Source organism: Onychostruthus taczanowskii, unplaced genomic scaffold (assembly GCF_017590055.1).
Source record: "Onychostruthus taczanowskii isolate IOZ18803 unplaced genomic scaffold, ASM1759005v1 scaffold46, whole genome shotgun sequence".
NCBI classification, from domain to species: domain Eukaryota; kingdom Metazoa; phylum Chordata; class Aves; order Passeriformes; family Passeridae; genus Onychostruthus; species Onychostruthus taczanowskii.
Window position 1 is genome coordinate 4,739,445 of NW_024502125.1, and position 27,798 is coordinate 4,767,242.

At 39.8% G+C, this 27,798-nt stretch overlaps 2 protein-coding genes across 3 annotated transcripts in view; both read right to left on the bottom strand.

Annotated features, from left to right (window-relative positions):
* The window catches only part of CMYA5 (cardiomyopathy associated 5), a 45,966-nt gene extending 27,487 nt beyond the window's left edge, over positions 1–18,479 (bottom strand). Inside the window, exons 1-2 of the mRNA XM_041414589.1 lie at positions 18,217–18,479; positions 244–10,474 (exon numbers count right to left, since the gene is read on the bottom strand). Of these exons, the coding sequence (XP_041270523.1) occupies positions 244–10,474; positions 18,217–18,377 (10,392 nt within the window). The 5' untranslated portion in view covers positions 18,378–18,479. The remainder of the gene's footprint in view (positions 1–243; positions 10,475–18,216) is intronic.
* A 673-nt stretch (positions 18,480–19,152) lies between these two features.
* TENT2 (terminal nucleotidyltransferase 2) overlaps positions 19,153–27,798 on the bottom strand; it is a 45,176-nt gene continuing 36,530 nt past the window's right edge. For both annotated transcript variants that reach the window (XM_041414620.1, XM_041414619.1), the window contains exons 14-15: positions 24,033–24,112; positions 19,153–23,229 (exon numbers count right to left, since the gene is read on the bottom strand). In XM_041414620.1, the coding sequence (XP_041270554.1) occupies positions 23,155–23,229; positions 24,033–24,112 (155 nt within the window). In that variant the 3' untranslated portion in view covers positions 19,153–23,154. The remainder of the gene's footprint in view (positions 23,230–24,032; positions 24,113–27,798) is intronic.

Consider the following 27,798-nt stretch of genomic DNA (forward strand, 5'->3'; position numbering starts at 1 on the left):
ACACCTACATATAAACAAGGCCATTCAAACTTCTGAATAAATTAAAATACCAGCTTAGCAAGTCTAGGACTTCAGAGATGGTCTCCCTTCAAAATCTCCAACGGGTGTGTAGGAATATTTTTATTTAATAGGTACTGCATCTTAGCTTCTGGACTGCTCTTGGAAGCCTCTCCTCTTGACAATGCAAGAGAAGTGGAGAAATTAGCCTTAACAGCTTCTCTTTTTTACAAAATTAATGCTTACCTTCATCTTGGTTGCAGCATCATCTAGTGTTGTGACTTCATGGTCTTTATGCTCTCCAAAAAGCTTGTCAATAGCAGATATTGGGCATTTGCAGTGGTAACAATAAGTGTCTGCTTGTGCTTTCTTCAGTTCTCTTTGTGGGCTCTCAACTTGAGGAATGTTTGTTGTTGATTTTTCAGGATACATTACCACAAAGCCTGAATCTTCAAGCTCAACAGGAGTTCTTTGTTCTGGCTCATTAACAAATTCATAACTATCAGCAGCATGATCAAAGGAGTCCCTGTCTTCAAATAATAGCTCCTCGTGTGTAAATTGAGATGATATTTCATCTTGCAAAAGCTCTTCTTGCGTAATCACATCATAGTCCATTGACTCAGCAAAATCTTCATAAACATCACCATGCTGCTCCTCTCTTTCCAAGTCTGCATTCTCTGTTTCCTGAATGGTAGGAACAGAGGACAGATGTTCCTGAGTAAACTGATCATCTACACTGTCTTCACTGGGAGCCCTGACATATGGAACATACTTTTCCATTTGAGGAAATGCTGTTATATCTTGCTGTTCTTCCTGCTTAGTACTAGTTTCTTGATATGCAGCTCCCTGATAATCCACTTGATGACTGTATCTTTGTTGACTTGACTGCTCTGGCAACTCTTCAGTTCTTTCTACTGGTACATTTTCTTCTTCTCTTTCTTCAGTGATATCAGCTCCTGCACCTGAAAGAGCTGTTTTGCTTCCAAAAGGAATGGCATGCGTTGGCTTACAAATTGTTGCTTGAATGTTGCTGTCAACCTGGAATTTGTCTCTCTCCATAACAACTCTTTCTGACAGAACCTCAGTAGTGACATATTGAACATCACCAGATCCCTGCTCCTGCTTATTCTCTGAACTCCAAAACAAAACTTCTCCGCTAAAGGACTCATCTTCTGGTATCTGATCTTTCTGAGGCCCTATGGCTTTACTTGGAATTTCATCTTTAAGAATGTATTTTTCAAAATATATTCCAGTTCCATCATCTGTGTCTGAATTTCTACTAGGGAAAGAAGCATTGGAATTACCACTTTCTTCATCGGAGGGAGTCTCATCCTTTGTCTTTTCTCCTACTGCTTCTGCATAGAGGTCCTTGTATAAAAATGATAGAGCAGGTGGCTCCTCTAAAAGCTCTGGGTTAACTGCAGCAACAGTGGTAGGGAACAAGAGAGATCGTTCTAGCACTCCTTCTTCTGAATCGAAGAGTGGGGTCCCCGGTGACTTGCATTCATCCTCTACATTTGTAATACTTTTACTGCTAGAATCAATTGATCTCTGCAGTGGTAAAGGTTTTGAAGCATCTGTGTAGGATTGCATTTTGCTTTCACCTTTTATGGTACCATAAAAGACTTCATCCAGGTCTTCAAGTAAGGAAAACTCTTCCAAAGTATCTACGTCAGTACTCTCTTTAACAGATTTGGCTTCTTCCATAGATTCATTGGGATCTTCTGTCACAGGAGACAATGAAATTCGTCTTTCAAATTGTGGCTTAACTGGGGATTTGTCATCAATCAATGTGTATTTTTCAAAGTAATCCATATCAGCAGTACCATTATTAGGATCCAAATTTGCACAATTATTGTTTTCTGGCAACAGGAGATTTTCTTGCTGAGTTTCTTCAGTTTCCTCATCATCATCCTTTCTGACCAATTCTATTAGTTCATGGCTTGCAGTCTTTCTCAATACCGAGCTCTCTGAAATTTCTGTGGTTCTTCCAGAAGTTAGGGGTCTCTGGCTATCCTCAACAGATTTTCTTCTAAACCAAGGATTTGTTTCCAAGTATTCTAATTTATCAGGCATGTGTTTACTTTCTTCTTGATCAACAGAAGAAATATTTGTAGGTGCATGAATATTGAGTATTTCATAACCTTCTGAAATGATATTAAATAAATCTTTTTGTTCAGTAGTCTCCAGAGCACGCTGGCTGTCTTCTACAGAACTTGAATGTTCCATTTCTTCCTCTTCTCCTCTCAGGTAGTGTTCAGGCACTTCAGACATTTTGCCTACCTCCAGATGTTGCATTGCTTCAATTTTTGTAGGGTTTAAAGTACTAGTTTCATGCTCCAGAAGTTTCTCTGGACCTTGATTATCTCCTACCAGAGATGGTAAATCATACCTTTGTGTTCTGGGACTAGTGTCTGAGGACTTCTTGTGAGAAAATTTATTTGACACTGATTCAGAAACTCTAAATGTGTGTCCCTTAGTCTCTGTAGTCCCATGAACTGTAAATTCTGTGCAACTTCCAACTGGGAATTCTTTTGATCCAAAATCAGAAGCTTCATTTGGAGTAAGCTGAATTCCTTGTGTGTCAACTTCTGCAACCCCTACTGGACTAATTGAGCGAGCTTTCACCTCTTCTACCAGCCAGCTAGCCAGCCCAAAAGATGGAATATCTGGGTTCTGCTTTTCTTCAGAACTTGAGCTAAGGGGCTTAATCTCTGCTGAGGAAAGGCCACCCCATTCACCAGAATAATGCTGAGTTTCGTGTGTCACAGTTTCATGAACAAGGTCTGATGAAACAACTCCCAGATTCTCCAAGGTTGTATGCTTTTGGTCTTCAAAACATTGTTGCATTTCATGTACATGCTCTCCTTCAGTATAAATGCCAGAAACTTTGTTAGATTGCTTTCCAAGCATGTCTGCTACATCAGATAAAGACAATGGAATATTTTGTTTCTCTTCATCATCAGTGAGAGCTACTGATACTGGCTTTTCAAGTTCTGACTTTCTAGGTAATTTATGAAAAGGTATAAATGACTCTGATGGCATTGCTTGCTGGTCTGCTGCACCAGTCACTTTTGACTCTGTGGTCACTGACCTTGGCACTGTCTCTACATCAGGTTGCATTTCTTGCTCATTTTGCTCAGTAGTGAATTTGGGGAAACTTCTGAGCTGGTCTGGAGACAAATATATTGTGTCCAACAAAGAAGATTCTGGCTTGTCTTGGTCTTGCACTTGAGACATACTCTCCAAGTGCATTGTCTTTAAGCTTGCTGTTTCAGGTGAACTGAGTTGAATTTTTTGCAACTGTTGTTCATTGTGTGGTGGAATTACATGTTCACACTCTGATTGTATGGGCTGGGTAATAAATGGCTGTGTATTTTGATTTTCTTTTTTGGTGAGGGACTGTGTGGGAATCAAATATTCAGAGACTGGTTTTGAAAAAGGTGGAACTTCTTGCTGGCATGTTTCATCAGCTGAATAAAATGGAACTGAATGTTCAGACTGCAGTTTTGAAGGTACAGTCAGGTAATCCTGACTTTCTAGACTTTCTGTTTTGTCTATAGAATATGATACATTTATTTGTTCAGATTCTAATTGCGTAGCTGTGTGAAAGTAATGTGCAGTCTGTTCTCTCTCAACTTCAGGTAAAATTTCACATTCAGACTTCGACTTTGCAGCTACAGGCAAATATTGAAGACTTTCTGTATTCTCTTCTTTTCTTGCAAAAAAGGACCCTGGTTCAGGCAGAGCAGTTTCTGAGTGTTCTGTTTTACAGCTGGAATATGATATATCTAAATGCTTGGGGGGTGAACCTCCAATTACAGGTGAAGACTTTGGACTTCCTTCAGGGCTTATTTCAGAGACAATATGTGAAGCACCCAAAGGTACAGGCACTGTTTGTTCAGTAAGAGATGAATATGGTTGAATTTTGTGGCTGTCTGCTTCCTCAGTGGAAAATGATGTATTTTGTTGTTCAGTTTCCAGCTGAGGACTTTGAGATGAAGGAGGACCAGTGTCTTGCTTCTGTGAATGTCCTGCTCTCAGTGGGGCCATTTCACGCTTTTCTGCTTTGTAAGTAGGGCTTAATAAGTCTGATTGTTTGAAGTCTGGTTGCACAGTTCCCTGCTCCCTACTCCTGACAAAGGTATGTGCTACAGAAGGTGTTTCTGGCTGGTCTGTTTCAACATCAGAGGACTGCAAACTAACATGTGGCTGTTCTGGTTGGACTCCATCCCTCCACTTTGTTTCACCAGTGAAATATGGTTTCTCTGGATGCTCCAGCTGGGCAGTCAGTGGTTGATCTGCCTTGCCATCGGAATATGATAAATCTAGAGGCTTTATTACATGAGTCTCTGCTTTGCCAAGAGAGTATGACAAATCTGGATGTTTTGAATTTAGTTTTTCTCGTTGCAACTGCTCTGACTTTCCTGTGGAATATGAAATATCAGGAGTGAACCCTGCTTGTGCAGCGTCCTGTTTTTCTGTTTTGCCAGAGGAATAAAAGAAGTCTGGGAACACCCCTTCCACTGAGGATGTATTTGGTTGCCCTTCCATGCCATGAGGACTTGAAAATACTGGTTGCTCCAATTTTAGTTGTACTATTTCCTCTGGGTGTAATGTATAGCTTCTCCTCTCCTGGTTGACCTCCAGCTGTGCACTTCGTTTTTCTTCACTAACAGAAGAGGATGTATCTGTGTGCAGTCCTTTGCCCATGGCATCCATGACATTTGCATGTTCAGTCTCTGGTAGAGCAGCCCATGATGGCTCTGTTTTGACAAATGAATGTAACAAACTCTGTTCTTTCAGCTCTGGCTCAGTTGTTTTATGAGGTTCTTCTGTGCCAACAGAGAACGACAAATCTGCATATACTGAGTTTGCTTGGGAATTTTGCAGTCCTTCGGTATTCTCCACAGAGCACTGCAGCTCAGGGTGTTCTGCCTGCATTCCTGCATCTTTCCATTTCTCTGCTTTTTTGAGAGATGATGAAAACTCATTTGTCTTTTCTTGCTCTGGTTGAATCTTTTCTTGCTGTACTGTGCCAGTGGAATGAAATAAATCCAGGTCCTCCAAATCCTCATCAGCAATTTGAGTTTGCTGTGTTTCACCAATTGAACATGATAAATCCATTATTTCTGCCTCTGGCTGTATGATTTCATGGTGTTCTAATCTGCCAGCAGATAAATCTGAATGGTGTGATTTTGCATTTAAAGTTTCTTGTTCTACCTCACTGAGAGAATGACATAATCCTAAATGTTCCAATTCTGTCCGTGCTTTCTTGCCTTGTGCCTCTTTTTTGAAAGAAGGCAAGAATCTTGGCTTCTCCTCTCCAGCAGTTTGTTCTTGCTCTGTTGTGCCAGGCCAAGATGACAGATCTGGTTTTTCTAACATGGCTTGTGTAGTTCTTTGTGGCTCTCCTTTGTCAATGGAATGCAGCGAATCAGGATGCTTTTGCTCTGCTTTTAACATTTCTCTTTGCTCCATTTTTCCACTCAGGGATGATGCATCTGGAACTCTCTGTTTCTCCTTTGCAGCTTGTGAATGCTCTGCTCTGCTGACAGACTGTTCCTCTTTAGAGCATTCCACAGCTGTGTGCTCCGTCCCTTGTTGCCCCACTTCCCTGGCCAGGGATTCCAAGCTTGCATGGCCTTGCTCCAGCTGTGCAGGTGGGATTTGCTCCATTTTGTCATGACCATACAATGCACCTGGCTTCTCCAATCCCATCTGGATTGTTTCCTGCACTTTGTTGAGGGAATGTGCTAGCCCAGGGTGTTCAGGTTTCAGCTGTGATGTTTGCAGCCCTCCTACTTTGAAAACAGAGTAAGGCAAATCAGAATGTCCCTGCCCTGGTTCTGCCATTTCTGTTTCCTCTGCTGTACCCCCAGAACGTGACAAATGTGAAATTTCCACTTCTGGCTGAACTGTTTGCTGTTCCATTTGTCCAAAGACATAAGTTTGCTCTGTTTCTTGTGCTCTTCGTTGTATCTCTGTGTTGTCCAGAGGAGATATCAGATCAGTGTGCTCCAGCTCTGGTGCTATCATTTCATCATGTGGCCTATCAGTGGAAAATGATAAATTTGGTTGTTCCAAGCCCTCTTGAGCATGTTCTGAAGTGTCCCTTTTATTGGGAGAATGTGTTAACTTTTCTTGCTCTAACTCCTGCATTGTGGCTTTCTGCTGCTTTTCTCTGCCAAAATAAAGTTTTCTGTGTTTTTGATCCAATGGTGCTACTTCCTGGCTTGTCTCACCAGTGGAATGTGACAAATCAGGATGCTTAATTTCCTGTGTTGCACTTTCTGGATGTTTTGACTCTATTTGTGCAGTTGCTGGAGAAGCTCTTTTTTTACCTACTTTAGGCAATTCTTGATGTTTAGGCTCAAACTTTTGAGTTGATTGTTCTTTGCCTTTACCAAAGGAAAAGGGTGAATCTGGATATTTGGAATCCAGTTGTGAGCATGACTGATTTGGGTATTGTGATTCTACTTCCATACTTTCATCTTGCGCTGCTTCACTCAGGCTTCCTTGTGAATCCAAATGTTCTGATTTTTGCTGAGTTTCTCCCATGGCATATGACAGTTCTGGATGTCCTGACTCCTGCTCCACAATATCATCTGGTTTTGATTCACCAGTGTCCCATGAAACATCTGGATGTTCCACCATTACTGGTTCAGTTTCTTGTTGCTTCAAATGGAATGGTAAGGTTGGGTTTTTCAATAATGTTTCTTGCTCGTGAGAGGAATATGGCAAATCTGGATATTCTGAAGTCATTTCCATTTCCAATGGAACTTCTTTTTCACTGGAAGAAGGTAAAAATGTTTTCTCCAGCTCTGGATGTACTATTTCTTGTTGCTGTGATTTGTGTTTTACAATTTCCTTCTCTGTTTCTGTACTTACATAAAATGTTTTTTCTGGATATGCTGGCTCTGTTTGCATTTCTTCTTGCATTTGTTTACTGGGTGAGTATGGCAAAGATGGATGCACTAACCCTGGTTGAGCTATTTCTTGCTGTGCCAAATTAATTTGGTCTGTGACCTGTGGCTCCTCTTTACCCAGGCTTTCTGAAATACCTGAATACTCTGTTTCCATTTGCACAGCTTCTTGTTGGTCTGTTTCCTGCTGTTTCACCCCTCTTTGTACTGTATCTTGTTCCGTTCTGCCAAAGGACCATGAAACATCTGGCTGGGGCACATTCAGTAGTGGCGTTTCCTGTTGCTGAGTACCAGCAGTGGAACAGGAAGGAAAAGACTGCTCCTGCTCCATTTGTGTTGTTTCCCAGGGCTTTGCTCTGTCAGTCAATTGTGACCGCAAAGTTCCGGACTCCACTCCTTCTTGCGTCACTTCTTCAGTGATAAATGAGAAATCCCTCTTTTCTGAAACTACTTGTACATTTTCATGTTGCTCTGCTTCACTAATGAAACATGATGATTCTGGACATTCTAAGTTTCTCTGTGCAGCTCCTTGTACTGTCTCTCCCTGGGAATACAGTGGATCAGTTTGTTCCAGATTTGGTTGCAATTTTTGATGTTCTGCTTTGCCAGTAGAAGATGTTGTCTCTGGCTGTTTCACCTTCAGCTGTGAAGTTTTATGTTCTTGTTCTTTTCTGGTAGAATGTGGCCAAACTGGATGCTCTGACTGCAGTTGAGTAGTTTCTTCTTGCATTGCCATGGCAGAGGAATCCAACTTACCTTCAAACTGTGAATCCTGCTGTACACGCCGTGGCTGTTTTCCTTTGTCAGTTTGTGACAGTTCTTTCTCCTTTGTTTTATTAATGGGATATGGTAAATCTGAAAATGCTGTTTCCAGATATCCAGTTTGTTGTATCTCAGCCCTTCCAGGGGAATCAAATCTATCTGGATGATCCAACTGGAGCTCTGCAGTGTTTTCTTTCTCTGTTTCCTCCATCAGACATGATAAATCTGAATGTACCTGTGCAAGCTCTTCTTTTTCTTCTTGTTTTTCTTTTCCAGGGGAATAAGACTGTTCCAGTTCAAAAGGACTGAATGCTTTGTTTTCTGTTTCTTCCCTGGAAAGCAAAACCTGATGTTCATTTTCCAGCTGTGCATTTTGCATTTCCTTGACTACTTCCTTGGTTAAAGCAGAGTCTGGATGACCCATCTCCAGCTGTCCACTCTCTGATTCCACCATTTTTTCCCTGGAATATGATAGATCCTCAGATCTATCAAAGCTGGAGACCTCTGCCTCCAGCTGTGCACTGTCTGATTCTTCCATTTCTTCCCTGGAAAAAGAAAAGTCTGGATGCTCCATCTCCACCTGTGCACTCTCTGGTTCTTTTGTTTTTTCCTTGGAAGAAAATTCTGGTTGTTCTGTCTCCAGTTGGGATCTCCCTGATTTTTCTGTTTCTTTTGTGGAAAAAAGCATTTCTGGATAGTCTTTATCTGGTATTTGACTCTCTGATCCCTGCGTTTCTTCCTTGGAAAATGAGAAATCTGGAAGTTCTGTCTCTAGCTGTGCACTTCCTGGTTCCTCTATTTCTTCCCTGGAAAAAGAGAAGTCTGGATGCTCCATCTCCATCTGTTCACCCTTCAATTCTGTTTCTTCCATGGGAGAAGAGAAGTCCAGATGCTCTGTCTCCATCTGTGTTGTCTCTGATTCTCCAGTTTCTTCAGTAGAATATGAGACGTCTGGATGCTCCATCTCCATTTGCCCACCTTCAGCTTGCTTGTTTTCTTCAATGGAAAAATCAGAGTGATCAAAATCAACTTTATTTATAGCTGAAGTTTTCTGTGTTTCTTCTGATTCTGTATGAACAGGATATGAAATGCCAAAATACTTGGAATCTTTATTTTCAGGAATTGCTGGTTTTAATTTAATTCCTTGCTTCTCTGTTTCCTGAAGTGAAAAGTCTTGTTCAGAATTTGTTTGATTCTCCAAATGAACATTTTGAGTTTCTGAAGATGGGGTCTTTTGACCCTCTTCTCTTTCAGTTGAATACATTTGACCTGAAGTGGCTGACTCTGACAGTGCAGTTGATGATGGACACTCAGTTTCTTGCTTCTCTGTTTCATATCCAGAATATGATAAAAGCACATGTTCAGACTCAGACTGTGCAGCTTCTGATGACTGAGGAATAATATCTTCCTGTCTTATTTCAGTTGAAGTGGAATATTTGGATTTAGCTGATGGAACATCAGGTAAGTAAGACTTCTCGGTTTCCCTCTCAGGATGTTCTGATATAGATTCTGTAGGCAAAATATGCTGGGAACTTGGTCTATCTAATTCACTAACAAAATCTGCTGAAACAGACTGTGGTGCAGAATTAGGCTGAACTTCCTGCTTCTTCACTTCATCCCAATGATCTGATGCTGTCAGCAGGGATTGGTCTGGCTTCTTGTTTGCATTTTCGGCTGAGGGAAGCAGCACTTGTTTCTTGCCAGACTTGAGTGGTGTGGAGGTTGTTGACTCTGTTATTGATGTTCTGGCCGTGGCTGAATGACTTTGCTGCTCCCTGGCTTCTTCTTCATTCTTCAGTAAATGTCCTGAAACTTGATTTGGAGTCTCTAAAGGAGGTTGTCTCTCTTTTCTTTCTTCATGTTGAAGAGTTGATTCTTTCATTTTAGAAGGTTCAGTATTTTCAGATGAAACTTCATTTTTCTTAGTAAGCTGTTTTTCAGGACTTGATGTTGGTGAAGAAAAGCTTTGATTTGCTTGTTCTGTGAGTTGTTGTCTTTGCTTCCTTCTTCTCTCTGAAGGCGTTTCAAGAATTTTACTTCTTGCTCCCTGGAAATGTTTTGGATGTGTGGAGAGTGAACCAAACTTCTGTAATCTCTCTTTTACTGATGTTTCAAGGAACTTTTCAGAATCTCCTGAAGCTGAGCTACTTCTCCGGATTCTGTTTTTCTCCAGTGTTTCAGGGGCTGGCCCAGTCCCTCCAAAAATTGAGTTGAACAGCTGGATTCTAGCTTGTACTGGTCCTCCAAGAATTGGACCAACTTTTCTCAGTCTGCTCTCCCTAAATATTGACCTTATTGGAGCACGTTTTACGGGCTCTTCTGCGATATTCTCTTGATCTTCTTTGTTATCCAACATTTCCTCATCTGTGTCTTGTGCTTCCACCTGCTCTACATTCAACGTGGAGGCTTGCACATCTCCTAGAACAGTTCTTGGTTCTTGCCTTTGCGTTCCAGAAGAGTCACGTTTTTTATTGCACTGGCCTCCCTTTGGTCTTGTAGCCATTGGCACCCTATTTGAAGATTTGCGTGTCCTTTTCCGAATGATCTTGCCTTCATCCATAATAAAGATAACTTTTCCTGGAGGAGAACCTACTGGTGAACTTTCCATACTGTAAAGATCAGAAGCTGTACTAGTTTCTGAGGTCCAGGGAGTAGAACATCTGCTCGAGCTGGTTTCCCAGGTTATTCCACTGTCTTCACTTTGGCACGTTACCATAGAAAAGGAAGGGTTAGTCATGATGTACTGCAGCTTGGGTTTCACATCTTCACTTTGGATAAGATCTTTTAAACTACAAACAAAAGAACAAATAACAAAAGAAAGCTGTAAAAACACACAACAAATTAAATTATTGGAGGAAAAAGCTGAATTTATTCATTAAAATAAAAATGGCTTTCAAAGTTGTAAAAGTACTGCATAAGCATAGATTTTGAAGTACAAGCATAAGAAAAGTCATATTTCATCTCACAACTATATTTTTTTAGATGAATTTGTGTAAAACTGCATGTTGCAAGGTTAGTTCAATGAAGGGGAGGTGTTTAAAAGATCTTGACAATGCAGGAAGAACAGTCTTTGATCTGACCTTGTTTTGCCAGTGTGAGGTTGAGCTGATTCTGGGGCTATTCTCCAGCATGTGTTTATCTCACAGTATAAATTAAACCTTTCATTAAACACTTCAAATATACTGTCAGTGTTTTAATAGCACCCACACTTGCTTTGCGCAAGTGTGAATGATTATACAATGCTCAAAGCAGTATTCTATCCACTGGTTTGTTACTGTCTTCTCATGTATTTTATCCTCTAAGCACTCTAGATACTTAACAAAGTAATTTAGAATACATTCAACAATTAAAATATACTGACACTTCCCCAAGTGAAACTGCAGTGTTTCATAAAGGTAGTTTTAAACCTTACAATGTGTAATCATACACTATCATATGCTGTAACCAAATCTCTCAGCTAAAATAGTAAAAAGGCTGGAGAAAGGCTTTTCTGAGAAGCTTTAGAAAAGAAAACTTTAAATTCTTCAAATTTTTCAAATTAAGAGTGTAAAGATTAGCATAAGCAATTAAAAGACAACAATGTATGGAGGGTTTAGTAGTTTTAGTGTTGCAATATTTACTTAAAACAAACAAAAGAGCACAGGAAAGGTAATCAAAGCTCAACCCTAATATTTATTGAGTAGACAATAGTTCATTTATGGAAATCACATTTGTAGCTGATGGAACAAAAGAGAGAGTATTTGCTGGATAAGATGTAGCTTTCAGTAGAGCAGAAACAGTGAAATCTCTGTTACTCCCATGCAAGAATGCACATCTATGGCCACACAACATCCTGTTTCCACTGAACAGAGGGAAGAGACACTTTTCCACTGACTAGAGAAAAGTGTTTCAGCTAAAGTGAAGAAAGCTAGTTACTGATCAGGGATCAGAAAAGCAGAATCCCTCTGACCAACTGCCAGAGGCTGTGGCCCTGCAGCACACGGGTGCCAGAGATACTGCAGATTGCAGAGGCAGGCGGACACCCCTGAGAAGCAGGAGGCACCACGCCAGAGGGTGCTGAGGACCAGTCAGAAGGCAGAGGTCTTTGAAGGAGGAGAAGAAATCCTGTGGAAAGTCATAACTACTTAATTAAGCAAACTCTCTGGAGTAAGTTTTTTGTAAAGGACACTCAATGGAAATGCTCAGTACCTAATGGAAAGAGAAATGTCATCCTGCTACTGGCGGTGCTACCCTTACCTTCTCATGAATTTACTTTCCAGCGCCCAGAACCAGAAGGGCTGCACTGGGCTGGTCCAAGATCAGGTCTGTGCAGACCGAGGCACAGATCATCTCTGATCACAGTGCTAAGTGAAGGCTGAAGTCACCCCGTGGGACAACAGCCTGAGCAGCCTGTGGTGGGACAACACAGTATCAAACTCCAGTAATGGGGCTTAAACACAGTTGTGATACGGCTGGCCTGGAGTTGGTGATTGGCAGGACAACTTGAAGGCCCACAATTCAAAGCATGTCTGAGAGTGCAATACTAAATAACTGCATGTTAGCCAATCCCTTCCTATCCCCCAAACCAAGCCCTCAAACAGATGTAAGCCCCAGCATGTACAGCTGATTATCTGCCTTGTTGTAGTACTCTCTAGACACGCTAGCTCCATAGGTGAAAACTTACAGGCTGGAGAAAGAGGTACAGCAGAACACATTAATACCAATTTTTCTCTTAGTTTTTCCTTTGCCAGTTCCATGGCTTGGCATTGACTTGGACATAGCAAAATAAGATTTAATTTAAAGAAAAAAGAAAAATCAATACCAATACTACTAAAGAAGCTTCCAGTTATTTGAGTCCACAAAACCACATGAATAATTTTTTTCTTTACATTTTTCAACTTCTAAATAATTCTTACATTTTAAACCTATTTCTGCACTACTTTGTGCAATTAAATAAACCTTCATACAGAACAGAGCAGCACTCCCACTTGAGCTGATATTAATGAATAAGTATGGGTTGCCCTGGCCCTGCGTATGCAAAAAGTTTGAATTATATACATCATTATCTCATTTTCATGATCACAAACTTTTTACAGTTCATATTTCTCTCCAGTGTGAGGAGATAGTGCTTTACATTTTTAAGACCAGAATGAGAGATATGGAACTCAAACATTTACTTCCAATGCACTTCCAAATGGTGCCCTTTGTGAACTGTTTACAAGATGCACAGTAGTAGCTGAAAGACCCCTCTCTAGTCAGAGGAAGTTTGTCACTGGAAAAAGAGGTTTGCAATGTTTCAGCTTATAAATGTAGATACGAAGCCACTCACATCCAGGGCAAAGTCCAGTGCTGTCTTTTTTCCATGTAGACATTTCATACCCCTTCCTGTTGGCACTTATATTATCAGCATGTTATTTCACTGCTAGGATGTTGACTTAAACCCTTTCTTAGTCTTGGAGACACTGACAACCAGTTTTGTGCCTCCTGCCATAACAGCTCAAACCCAGATTTTTCTTCCTGCCTCTTTCTGCTTCTCACAGCTCTCTGCTTCTCACTATGACTTCTCTGCTGTGTCCACTAGGATTTCAGGTTTCTAGTCCAGCCTGGCAGGCTACACAAATGTTCCTTTATGAATCATATGAGGGAAGAGTTTTCACCTCCCCAGCTGCTGGAGTGGCTGTGTTCACACAGTGTGTGGGGTCTACCCACCTGTGCACACCACTACTATGAGATATACATGTAGCCAGCCTATCAGCTTTCTAAAATTCTCCCTAGTCTCTCTCTTTATCCTCTTCATATTAGACCTTGACACTGCTGCTATCATAAAAATGTGTAGCTGTTTGCTGCATACGCTCATAAACTGAAAATAATACAGATTAAATGACCAAGACATCAACCTGTCTATAATCTGCACTGAACAAGATCTCATTTTCTGAAAGCTCCTACTTCAGGCCTGCTGCAGGAGTGGTGGAAATTGGTATTGCCAGCTTGTCTTCCCAGTTGAAGGAAACACTTCTCTGTGCTTGTGTTTTTATTCTGTACATATTTGTAGTTTCTGCCTTTACCATGGTGTCCCTTTCCCCCTACAGCAAACAGTATGCTCAGCAAGGTCTCTGCCTATTGTTCTGCATTTCCCAGGGCTGCAGCTCATCCATCTTCTTCAGGCTAAGAGAACTGGGAGTTACAGAAAGACCTAATTTCAAACCCAGCCTTTCACCTTTGACTTCTTTCAATTAATGATGCCTGGTCTGGCAACGAATTGTCTCATGCATCTGTCAAAATTCAAAGGAGCTACTATCTAAAAACAGTAAGACAGCTACTTAGCTACAAAGCTGGGGTTTATGATGAGTAGCTGGGAGCCAGGACCTGGTCTCACACATTTTGTTCCATCGCTTATGAAGGAACACAGCCTAGTCTGTTTTCTGGACACCAGGTCATGGCATGTCCTAGTGGCATTGCCATTTGCAGGATCAGATGCTGCTTGAGAAACCCACAGCACCTCCATGCCGAGGTCTGGCATGCTCCTGCATTCTGGATTCTCCACCATGTTGTAGAGGGAGCACAGGTACCAAACACTTCAGTCTGGGTGGGACACTTCTTTTACACAGTTACATAATCACTCTGTTGAGACCCAACGGGGAACTTCTTGAAGTCTGAGAGCCCTATGCAACACAGGCTTTTATTAAGGACTCAGTTTTACTCAAAAGGCTGAAGAGAAACAAAACATGGAGTGCCCAGCTGCAGAAGCAAGTGGGGGCAAGCTGCACTCCTCCCCTCTGCAATGCCCCCACCTCAGCATTCTGCCCCATTCAGCTGCTCAATTACCTTTTGCTCAAGCCTCTACCGTGATGTACTTGAAATGCGATGCACAACTCTGCTTCCTACCTCTCTCATGTTCCCTGCTAATGCTCCTGCTGCAGGTACAGAAGAACAGCCCTGCCTGTCTCTTCCACCCTGGTCCACGTCAGATGGGCCACCTCATCGAGAGGCATCTAAAATCACACACGCTTTCCCCATGTCTTTCTCTGCTTTGGGTAGGGTGCAGTAACTTTTGTTTTCGGGAGACAAATCCACAATACTCTCCACCCCTTCCTTCTCATCATCCATTTGCTATCATTCCAGTCTTTTGCTCTCCTAGATGCTGCATCATCCCCCACATGGCAGGAAGATGCCTTCTCCACTGTGCTTCCCTTTATATTCATTTTCATAAATGACACTTATCTCTAAAGCTTACACACCTCTGATCTTTTGGAAGGACTGCTTCATTAATAAAAACAAACTCAAACAAACTCAACCACTTCCAGAACTTAAGGACTTACTCCCCATTTTTCTCCCCTCTAGTTATAGGTAAACACTAAACAAGCAGATAAAATGCTATTTACCTATTCCAGGCACCCAGGCTGTCTGGAAACACTTAAATTGGCTGCAGAGCCATTTTTATGTAAATTCTGCACACAGACACATCAGAGACCTTCCCACTGTAGAAGGAAATCAGCTGAAAATGGTCTGAAAGACAGAACTGTGTCACAACAGCTCATCCATCACAGATTTGTTAGAGACACAGATATTCCAGTGGGTATGTAAACCAGTTAAACAGTAAACAATTTTACTTTAGTGAGACTTAATTTTCACCATTATCAATACAAAATTTAAAACCTGTTAACTTCCTACGCTTGCCTTAACAAACACAGTATTCAAAATATTTCCCCGGCTTAGGTGATGAATTGGATACATGGAGCTAGAAACAGAAGTCATCTACCACTATCATCTATCCTAGACAGTAAAATGCCCGAAGGCAAGAAAATATTGTACGGGTGCCATACAGATCGTGGTGTTTTTGTGCTGACAAGGTTATGAAGCCCTTATCTCACCTTTTTAATAGGTTCTGATGCTACATGTTAGTCTCATTACTTATACAAAAAGGTGCGCTAGGAAACCAAATTGTTTAAACATTACATTAATAAGGGTAATAAAGACATGAAACCCAAACTCTTTTGCCTTTCGCATGCGTGCCTCGTAATTTTGAGACAATAATTATTTCTGCTGCAGCTTTTGTGATTTTATTTGCTGCAGCTGCTGCACAGTGTGGAACCAGAGTGGTTTGGTCAGAGCTCAGGGCCTGGTGTCTCAGAGGAACACCAGGGCTCTTCTGCTTGTTTCACAGAGGCGCTTCCTGACCTTGGGGCACTCATCTTGCTGCAGGATTCTCATATAAATTAGGTATGAGGCTATTTAACATGCTTGAAAGGCAGAAATAGGAGTCAGTGGGGCTTTTCTGCTGACTTGCGCAACCAGGTGCCGTTCAACTGCATTCAAAGGAGGAAAGCAGAAGCAATAGAGAACTTGGGGTTGTTAAATTGATGGCAGCAGGGTTCAGGACAAGCTGCCTTCAGCCAAGTTTGCATATTAGTTACATCTCCTCTAAGCTATGTTTTCAAAGCCCATGCACTCAAAAAAATCTGTTCTGCAATGGGGGCTTGAAAACCTCTTTGTCAACAAATAATTAGAGCACAGCTTGAGTAAGTATGTCCCAGGGGCTCAACCTGTCTTGTCTTGCCAGGAGCTCTGCCCAGGCACTGACCACAGGAGGAGGCCTGAAGCTCACCAACCCTGCTGACATTTGCGACAAGATCTAAGCAATTAGAGTCAGTTTTATTTAATTTTTCCAAGCTATTGCTGAGTGCTTGGTGCAGTCACTACATTTGTGTCGAGCCCAAAATTTTACATCTCCTTTAACCTAATTAAATTAACCAATTTAAATATGCTCAGTTACCACTTAGCATAGCAGTTAAAAACCCCTCTGGTAGACTACGACCTGTTTATTAGTAAGACAGTTAAGGACAGAGAAAAACTCTGCTGTGTTTAATATAACTGGGCACTAAAGGGAATGTTTGCTATGATTTAAGTAAGTGCTGAGAGGCAATGCCCAAGTTTGCATTGCAGAGGTTGCCAGCCAGAAGCAAGGCACATCTGTGAGGAGCTGCTAACAGGTACCCATGGAAAAGTCATCCTCTCATCACAAGTAGTAAATAACTGTGAGGCTACATAGATTTCACTCCCTTTTTAGTAATTCCTACTTGTAGGAATTACTAAATTTTACAATTTCATAACAAATTTTACAATTTCAGTTTTATTATTAGCTATTTAATTCCAGATTCTATTAAAAATTATCTATCTAAATCATGGTTTAGCTGTGTGCAGTGAGCAGCTCCACTCCACGGACTTCAGCTCATTTTCTTGCACAGCCAAGCGCAAACAGTGTCTTATTGGCATGTAATCCCTCTCTCTACCAGTATAGGACTGAAAAGCCAACACCTCCCTTGAGAATAAAGCAGCATTACACACCAGGGGTCCCCTCACTGTGGAAAATTAGCTCTTTATTTCCTGTGTAGGAAGGTTTTCCTACAGTTCTAGGCCACATTTCCCCATTTGGCTTTTGTTCTTGAAGTACTTTGGGTGCGTTAGGCTGCAGAGAGCTCCCCACTGCCATCTTTTTTCTCCAGTGACCATCAGCAACGTCAGAAAGCACTTTGAACTGTGATTCACACAGAGTGATGGTAAACGCAGATAGCTTCACAGCACAGAGGTATTAGGAACTGTATGACACATTTCTTAAAAAATGGATTTCTGGAAAAAACTCAAGCTAACAATATTAACATCTTAGGTTCTTCTACAGTATCCACTTAAAACTGATGGGGTCTATTCAAGACAACGAAGAAATCTTGAGACTTGGTATGTACCAGGGGACTCTCAGGCCTTGTGGTCTCTTTATGAAACCAATGGTGCTGGCACAGCCAGGGTCTGTCTGCATGGACCAAGTTGCAGACGCCTCTGCATCCTGTGCCAGACCATTGGGCAGGGCACTGGGCCACAGCCTTGCTCACTACATTCCTAATGGTTGGAGAGCAATAGCAGGACAAGAAACTGTTTCTGTGGAAAACTTATTAAAAAACCAAAAATACTAAGAGAAAAAAATTAAAGATCAAAGGAATAGAATATTTCCCATTCCACCACAAAAATCAGCCTTACAAATCATGACCAGCAATAGGAGACATGTACAATGAATTTTTCCTTTTCAAGGAAAGAAGAAACTGCAGAGGGAGGAACAAGTGGGAAGGAATAAAGGGCCATAAAAAGGAACCAATTTTAATGCACCATTATAATCTTTGAGCATTTTCTCCCTGACAAGCAAATCTGCAAAGCATTTAAGATCCATATGTGACAAAGAGTCAGCCAGAGAGGGAGGAGTGGAAGGAGATGCCACTTGAGCTGGCACATCAGAGGATCTTTAAATAGAAAAGCTTTCAGGGAACTCAGGGTAGGCGCTTACCACACAAAATTTAATTACAGCCATACTCCTCTGAAAAAATTATTACAGCCCTCTTACCCCCCTATTACTCCCCTTTTTTTTTTTTTTATCTACAGCAATTGGGTAAGGGAAGGGGGAAAAGGCAATAAACCAGCAGGAGATTCCAATTGTGGCATCTCCTGGGGGATGATGCTTTGGGGTAGAGCTGCCTCTCTGGGGCTATGAGTCCCTGGGGAGACATACCTATTAGTCAGCTCCTCTGCTTCCTCTGTGTCCAAGGCCTCCTCCTCCTCCTCCTCCTCCTCCTCCTCCTCCTCTTCTTCTTCTTCCTCTTCTTCTTCATCTCCTACGAAGGACGAAGTCTCGGATGCCCTGTCATACTCGGCGCTGCGGGAGCCCTCCATTCCCTTCCCTGCTCAGGCCCTTGCCGGTGATGTTTACCCCCAGCCCTGTCCTCCCCAGGGCTGCCTGAAGCAACTGTCATCCCCAGTAGCACTCACTTCTCCTGACTCAGGGCAGTCTTTAAATAGAAGGCAGCAAAGTTACAGCGTAGAGTTGCTGCTGTTCCTACCCTGTCTCCTAACACCAACCCAGTGCCAGGACACGTGGCCCTGTGGCCATCTCTCCAGCTGCTCTCCCCCTTCGCCTGCCACCGCTGCCAGAGTCACTTGTACAGCAGACAGGGCAGTCAGGCAGCAGCAGGGAGGAAGGGGGCCAAGCAAACCTTCCCCAGTTAGCTCTAGCAAATTCAGGATGGATGGTACAGATGAAGCAGAAGGAGAGTTTATCTGTGGCCCCAAGAGAAGGTACATTTCACAAGTTCTGCCCTTGAGCACACCCAGAGTGCCTCAAGCTTGAACTGGAAAGGTCAAATACAATAACTAGTGGATGAGCCTCCAACAAACACATTTAATTATTAATACCGTACTGTAAGAGATATCAGATGCACTGTGGTATTTAACCATGCAAAAGGAATGTATTTAAGCCCTTCATTTATCAATGTGCTAAATCAAAGGACATTTAAAACTTCCTATTTGAGCAGACTTGAACCAATTATAAAGCAAAGACAAACTATGCTACCATGCAGAGTTTAGGTTAAGCCACATTTATGCTTTATTATTCTGCATTTTACACAAAATGCAGTGCTTTTCACACACAAACATAAATATTTCCCATCTGTATTAGTCAACATAATGACTTTATTAAAAAAAAAATTTAGAAGAGGAGGAAAATCTTTAAACCCCTGATTCTAAGAACCTCCAAGATATCTCAAGTATAAATGACTGTTTGCACAGTATAACTCCAATGCCCCCAGCTTTTTTTTTTTCATTGTTCTTCAAATAAATCAATCAGCAAACTCTTTCTTAAGAGTGCCGTAAGTATAGAAACACCCAGCCATGTACTTCTGACTACAAGCTATCTCTGCACACAAAATTAAAATTCTCCTGACATTCCAAAACAGTGTGTACAGGTCTTTCTGCTTTCTTGACCCACACAGTGATGTACACAATTTACAAGGTCACAATGTAGTTTTTTGAAAACTGTATTTGAAACAGATATTAAACTAAATTAAACTCTACATTTCATCATGAGCATAGACAGTGTACACAGCAAAATGTAAAGAATATGAAGTACTCTTCTTTAAATTTCATGTGGAAGGCAAGAGCTTTACAAGTCTTCTAGAAATGCTTATAGATGAAACACACATACATTGCACAAGTTTTGATTCAGTCTTCAGCACAGGAGAGAAAGGCAAGTACTTTTTACCAGAAACCCTTCAACTCATTTCCATCTGTTCTTCTTACAAGTGAATTTGACCTGTAAATGAACCAAAATCGCATGTGCTCTTCGAACAAGCATCATACTCAATAAAATCAATGGAATTATTTATATCTGGACACACAAGGATTACAGAGAACACAGCAAAAAAGCCCACAAATCACAAAACACAGGACAACCCGTAGTAAGTACAATACAATAAATCAAGAGTGACATTCTCTGATGGACTTAAATTTAACATCAAATATATTGCGACTCAAGTCCAGTAACACAAGTTCAAGTAAAGCACTAGTTCCAAATAAATGCTTGGGATTCACAAATATAATGCATTCACAAATGCTAATTTCAGGTTTTATACAAATCATCTTACATCCTTTTATAATCACTGTCTGTTTCTCCCAAATGATCAAGTTACCCAGTAGTGTGTGTCTTCAAATTGATTTATACTGATTTCTTTGTGAGGGATTTTAAAAAAGTAACACCTTATACTGTCAACACACCTAAAGGTACTGAGAGTTCACATACACATTCACATTTCAGGACAAGTGAGAGCAAGAGCTGGAAGAGAAACTTTAAGTTTCACAGTGCATAGCCTATGCCAGTTCTGCATTACTGTAACCAAATGTGAAGCTCTTGCCAATGTTTGGTCCTACTGTGCACCTCTGAGACTGTTAATTTAGTCCTGAAGGACTAAACAGAGTTCTTAAAATCCTAGAGAAGACACTACTGGTTTCTGACACATAAGGTGAGGACAAGAAAACCCACCACCAAAAAGAGTAGTCAAGAATAATAATTTAAAAAATTAAATAAATAAAAGCACTGAACTAAAGCAGTTTTATTTCAAGGCAGAAACAAAATCCAAAGACAGCATCTTGCACACACACTGACACATTGGTAAGTTGTGAAAAATACCTTTTACCTAAGAGCTCTCAGAAAAAAACTATTCCTGCTAGGATGTATGCCAAGGGCTAAGAAGGTAAAAGTTTTTATTTTTAAGCTGAGAGAAGTTGAAAATTTTACCCTAACAATAAAATTTATGATAGCCATTAGTGAATTTTTTACTCTGAACACTTGCCCAGAGTAGATGAAAACACAGATCATTAAACCTTGAACAACTTCAGACTATACAGAACTGAATCCAAAGTTGAAGTTCAGCTCCTACCCACTCTCCCTAAGCCATTACTTTATGGTATTAGATCTGAAGTTTTCTGACAGAAGTTGCAGCCCACTATTTAACAAACATGCTATCAACAGGTCTGTTCCAAAAAAAATTGGGGAAAACTACCATCTAGATTTTCTGGTTGTAAACATGGTTTATCAGGACATAAACTTGAGAAAAAAATACAAAAGGATTCTTTTGAAAGACATAGACTGTTGTGGTTACAGACCTTAACTTGTATTAAAAATGCCACTTAATTCGCAGGACACTTTTTATAGAGTAGCTCAGAGATACCACAATGTTTTAAACTAACCTTTTAAAAACAGTTAGGAATTAAATTAAACACAAAGCATTAATTCAAGGTGTAAGAAATGTTGACACGTTAGGTGATGCAATACAAACTCATAAGAAAGGTTTTTATGCCTTTTATAAAGTTTTGTTTCTCACATTCAGCTCACTTAAAATATATTTTAACCAACTTTAAACATTTATGTCCCTTCTTATTTATCCTAGGTTGGGAAAATTTTAAATTTTCTAGACAACGGTATAGCCAATATGGTTTTTAAGAAGATATAGCCAACATTCTTTTTTCCCAGAATCTACATAGATCTTGTAGAGCATCTTTGAATCCAGACATCATCCTGTTCTAAAATCTTGTGCTTCTATTTTACATAAACCGAATCAAAGTGAATGTTTCACTGACACTCAAGTCTACCATCCTATACAAAAAGGGCAGTGAGGGTGAACATATGCAAGGAGGAAGAACATTTCAGTGGACTGCTAGAGTCATAGCAAAACTGAAAGACGGTTAAAATTGAGAAGAAAAGTCAATTGCAGAAAAAAGACAAAATTCTACATAGACTAGACCAGGACAAAGTGTGTAGGAAGTAATCTCACATCAGGCATATAGTTTACAGTACTTAGAACTTCTAAATAAACTAGAATTTAAAGGTTTGCATAAGAAGACATAATGCTTGTTATTCTATGGTTAGAAGAGTTTTCATAATCTTGTTAGAGAAAGTAATAAACCAAACTTTTGCCTATTCACAGATGTACTGCAGAACACCCATGATAGATCTTGATGAATTGCAACACGGGTCTTACCTCATGGGGCATTTCCTATTCTACTTAATTATAGGAAATATTTTAAATATGCAGTACAAAGTAACATAAATAGGAAAAATAACCCGTATCTTCCATATATAAACTTTATTTCACTGGACACCATACAAAATAGTAAACTTAAAAAAATGGAAGTATGAATTTGACTTCAGTGGTAAGTACAACCTTAAAAATTAATTGGTCTTCAATAACAAATATATGAGAGACACAAATTGTGCTATAGGAGGTCCAAGAGAAGGTTTGCCATGTTTTTGGAAGAGCTACAGTTTTCGGTATTACTTACTTAGATTCAATTTACAGTGGCTGATCAATTCACAAACATTTACACAAAATCAAATGAGAAGCCCAGCTAATTTTAGCACTGATGTGAGGTGTTTTGATTTGGTCTTTTTCCCTAAAAGAGGCACCACTATTACTTCAAATATGTAAAAGGAAGCACTAAAAATTTTCCTTCCTATTCTGTGTGAATGTGAAGCATTTATGTGCATTGAATTGAGCTTCTTTATTTCAATTTCTTCATAGTAAAACTGTTTCTTGAAAATTTTGGTTTAGATTATAATTCTTGATATTCAGACTACTACCAACCATAATCTAGCTTCATTTGCATAAACAGTTGCTCGTTATTCCAAGTAATAGTGAAATGAAACTGGAAAGTGCTAAGTTGAGCAGAAGTGCTTACTGCAATTCAGCAGATGTAAAGCACAGACTCTGTTCACCAAGAAGATGGTAGTGCACAGTGCCTTAAGAATGTAGTCAGATTTGCACATGGCTTAACTGTGAATTTCTATCTTTCATGGTTAAATCTGTCTGAAATAATGGTTACACAGATCACACAAGAAACAAGTCAGTATATCCCCATACTTTCCTTAAAATATATGTATTCTTGTTTGCTGTGAGTTTCTTCTAGAAGTCAACAATGCAAGCATTTTCAGAAAGAGTATCTTGAACAGCTGTATTAACAAATACTGATAATAAAATATGCCACATCCTTATAAACATTTCCTTAACAAAAGTTTACAGAGAAAAACAGGTCATAAAAACCATGGGATGAGTGCCTCCTGATTTTGACACTGTTCTTTATTTCAGCAGGATCCAAAAAAAGGGAAAATGAAAGAAGCTAGTTATCTTTTCTGTATGAAAGCTTTTAAAGGCAATATATAGTTCAGGTCTTTCTTCTCTTGTAATAACCGCCAAGCCTGAGGAAAAAAACCACAAGGTTTTTTTAAAAAGACTATATAATCTTTGCCATTAAAACTTAAATACCATTATAAGCACTAGTTCTGTGCACTAATCCCTAGTCATAACTACATAAAAAATAGTCAGAGATCTCAGAAATCTAGAATTTGAGTTGCAATACCTATGCAATGACTATGATAGGAGAGAAGCATAGAAGATAGTTGATACAAAAAATTTTTCAGAAAAATGCTTAATCGAAGTCTAAATTTTTCCTTGTTTCAAAGTATCCTTTCCTCTCCTGACTGGGACAGTGAAAGTCCATGTTTGAACTACTCATGTTCTAAAATTATGAGTGTGGTCTCCCTAAAGAAAAGTACCCATCCAAGTAAGTTATCAAAAATCAGAAAACACCCATTATTTTGGTGGTGATATTTATTAAAAAAAAGGGATAGTAAGAAGTATAAAATATTATCTATTACCACTCAAATTAATGTAGGAATAAATAATGAATGAAGACAAAGTTGTAACTTTAAAGCTCTTAACCACTGTTAGAATTTTACACGTACAAGAAAATCTAAGAGACAGGGTTTTTACTAGTTTGAGTACTCATTTCATCAGTGGAAACCTGAAGTTTAATGGCAGACATTAAAGAATACTCTTAAATGATTTTTCTACATATTTTTAAAAACGTGCATTTTTACTGCTTATAGTACAAACTATAAAACATCAAAACCAGGCAGGTTTAATGACCAGCTTTTTCAAGGTAGTAAAACTATCCTGAAAAACAAAGTGACGAGAAAAATTTCATGAGATTATTTTTTACCTGCACAAGTTCACCTCTGATCATATCAAACTTCTGTTTTTCATGTACAGCTCTAGCAGTATTTGTCCCATCAAAGGGCTCTGCAAGATCAAAAACAAACATGAAAACTGTTAAAAATATCTAGAGTTAATTGTCTCTGCTAACCAAGTAGGGTCAAGCATATAACTGCTTCCCAAAAGTGTTTTAAATACTCAGTTCTTCTTTGGTTCTCAAGCTTTCTTTCTACATAACATTATCAAAAAAAACCCCAAACCAAAACTAAACCAAACCAACCAATAAGACAAAATACACCCTCCCACAAAATCAAGAAAGCCCAAGACAAAACAAACAATCCAATAAAAAGGAGGGGAAAAACAAAAAAACCCCACAACAACAAACCAACTAACCAACCAACCAACCAACCAACCAGCCAGCCAACCAACCAACCAACCAAAACACAAAAAACAAACAAACAAAAAACAAACAACACCACCACCACCACCAAAACAAAAACAACTCCAAAAAACTGCCAAAAAACCCAAAAAACAAACAAACAAACAAACAAAAAAACCAAAACCAAAACACTCCAAAAGCTGAATTCTCTGAATGCCCTGAATGGAAAACATCATCAGGGAGTTTGCAGATGAGACAAAACTCAGCAGTGCAGTTGACACTATAGGACAGGAGGCATCCAGAGGGACCTGGACAAACCTGTGCAGTGGGTCCATGCGGATCTCATTAAAGTTCAAGAACTGCAAGTGCAAAGTGCTGCATCTGGGTGAGGACAATCCCAGACACGATTACAGACTGGGAGAAGTCACTCAGAGCAGCCCTGCCCAGAAGGACTTGGGGGGGGTGGTGGCTGAGAGGCTGGACATGACCCAGCCATGGGCACTCCCAGCCGAGAGAGCCACACGTGTCCTGGGCTGCATCCAGAGCAGTGTGGGCAGCAGGGCCAGGGAGGGGATTCTGCCCCTCTGCTCTGCTCTGCTGAGACCCCACCTGCAGGGCTGCAGCAGCTCTGGGGCCCAGCACAGGAAGGACATGGACCTGCTGGAGGGAGTCCAGAGGAGGCCACAAAGATGGTCAGAGGGCTGGAGCAACCTCTTCTGAGAGGAAGACTGAGAGAGCTGGGGTTGTTTCACCAGAGAGAAGGCTCTGGGATGGATCTCATAGCACCTTCCAGTATGTAAAACGGGCCTACAAGAGAGCTGGAGAGGGACTTTTCTCAACAGCCTGTCATGATAAGACCAGATGGAATGGCTTTAAACCAAAAAGGGCAAGTTTAAGACTAGATACTAGACAGAAATCTTTACTGTGAAGGTGAAGTGGCACAGGAAGAGGTTGCTTAGAGAAGCTATGGATGCCCCATCCCTGGAAGTGCTCAAGGCCCGGTTGGATGGGGCTCTGAGAAAAGTAGTCTAGTGAAAGATGTCCCTGTCCATGGCAGGGGAGCTGGAAAGAGATGATACTTAAAAGTCTCTTCCAACCAAAAGCATTCTATGATTCAGTGAATGCTTTAATGATACGTAATTCCTAATAAACTCAGCTTATTATTATCTGTTGAAGCATACTATGATTGTGCTGAATTTATGCAGTAGTAATTATCTGCTACAGCTCAATAGTCTCTGATAACATATCAGACTATGATTTTGCATATTAAAATATTTCGAAACTTATTACACATCAAATTCTTGGAACTATTCACTTTAGATCCATCTCATTCAACAGTTTCTCAACGAAATACTGAGAATATAGCAAAATATTTACTATAATTTTAATATGACATAACAACTGCTCTAAAATATATTTTATCACTTCATACCTATTCTGCAATATTTGTTCATAAGTTAACAATTTGGGGGTTCTACTTTCTAACTGATGACAAATCAGTGTGATGTTCCCCCCCCTTTTTATCCTAACTTAATTAATAGTTAGGAACATTTTTAATTGCAAGATTAAAAAAGTACTTCTTGTACTTTTTTTTTTTAAATTATGATGCAGGGACTATGTATTACAGTGTGCTACAAAGCAGACTTTAAAGTCATTTTTTTCCTTAATAGGGAACTGCTTAAGTAATATTGTGTATTTCGCACTGGTAGAACGTATGGAAGTCCTCAAGGACCACAGAACCACTGAAGTATTTGTTAGATCAGGTAGAATTTCTTTTTGTCTAGATGGTTATGAATTATTTTTATTCAGGCAGTTATGTATAGCAAAATAAAGCATTACACAGACACCAGAAGGGCTTGTGCCTTTATGGAGACTGGAATTTCAAATTTGGTACATGCTCCACGGCTTTAGGTTTTTGTTTCTGCTAGCTGTTTAAATTCACTAAGAAATCTTTTCACACAATAAATGTACTTAGCAATATTATAAAAGAATTATCTTCAAACTACCTAGTTTTCAGTGGACAGTTACAGGCAGATTTCTTTTGTTTCAGAATGCATCATACTTTTAGTTTAGAACCAAAACTGACAACCAAATAAAACATACACAGTCCCCTAATGTCAGTCCCATTATCTGAGAGAGTGATTTAGTATAATTAAGAACTCCATGTCCCCTACTATGTGAACAAATACAGCATTTCATTTGTGTATCATAAATGTGATGGTAACTGCTTTTTTAGTGCCAGGACCTTCATATCCAGTCAAGTCATATCTATATATTAAAGCAACAAGGGCTGAACTGTACAATCTTCTCAAACCATCGGTGGAAAAAAAAGGCATTCCTGTCACAAAAGCTAACTAACATCTTCCCTTTAATATTCCTGGATATTTACTGGTTGTCAACAGACAAACTGCTTCTCTGAAGCACAGCAAGAATAATTTTCCAATCAGCTACTCTTTACACCACTACATTTTCTAACCATCAAGACAGTAAGAGTTTACTGTAAGTTATTTTGTTCACAGAGATGAGAATATTAAAAAAAACAACAAAAAAAATCCCACAGCTTTAACACTGATGCTTGAGGGAAAGGCTAAAGGGAATCATTTTTCCAAACAAAAATACATGATATCACAGTACTTCAGAACTGCTGCCAACCAAGCCCGAGGAATTATTTTTTGAATTATTTTTAGCATGTGGATCTGAAAGACTTGCAACTACAAATATGAATCAGGTTCAGCTTAGATGGCTTATGATTCTAAATTATTATCCATGTAATTATCTCATAAAATTGCCACATTTCTAGCTTTTCCTATTCTCCAGCAGGAGAGTAGTTGATATTACTTGATACAGACAAGATTTAAATTGAAACAAGAATAGTTAATAGCCATTTAGAGCTTCTGACAAGGATTGTTCAAAATATGATCTAAAAGCAGAGTTCTCTGTATCTCTGTATCCCCATCATGGTAAAAGCCTATCATATTTTAAAGTGTCTGGAAAGAGCATCTCTACTATATTTCTTTCTCTAACAGCAGAAATACATGTGAGAATCAGCCTTAAGGCCCATAACATTTAACACAGAATACAGTTTTTCTTGAGCTAATCTAAATACAGTGCTACATGCAGAATTGTCTAAACTTGCAGGCACAGACTTGTGTACTCTATCAACAAATATATTTTACATATTTAAAAATAAATGCAATAGTACCAATTACTGAAATTTTATTCTGCGGACAGGAAAATTTGACAAAGGCTTGGAAAACAGAATATATTGGCATGTTTGCAATTTGCCAATCTAACTCTTGCAATCTTATTCTCAAGTACACAGAAATTCATGTACATACTTTGTTAACCTAGTTCAGTTTAACAGCTATTATAAACATGAAGTCTACTTTGAGCA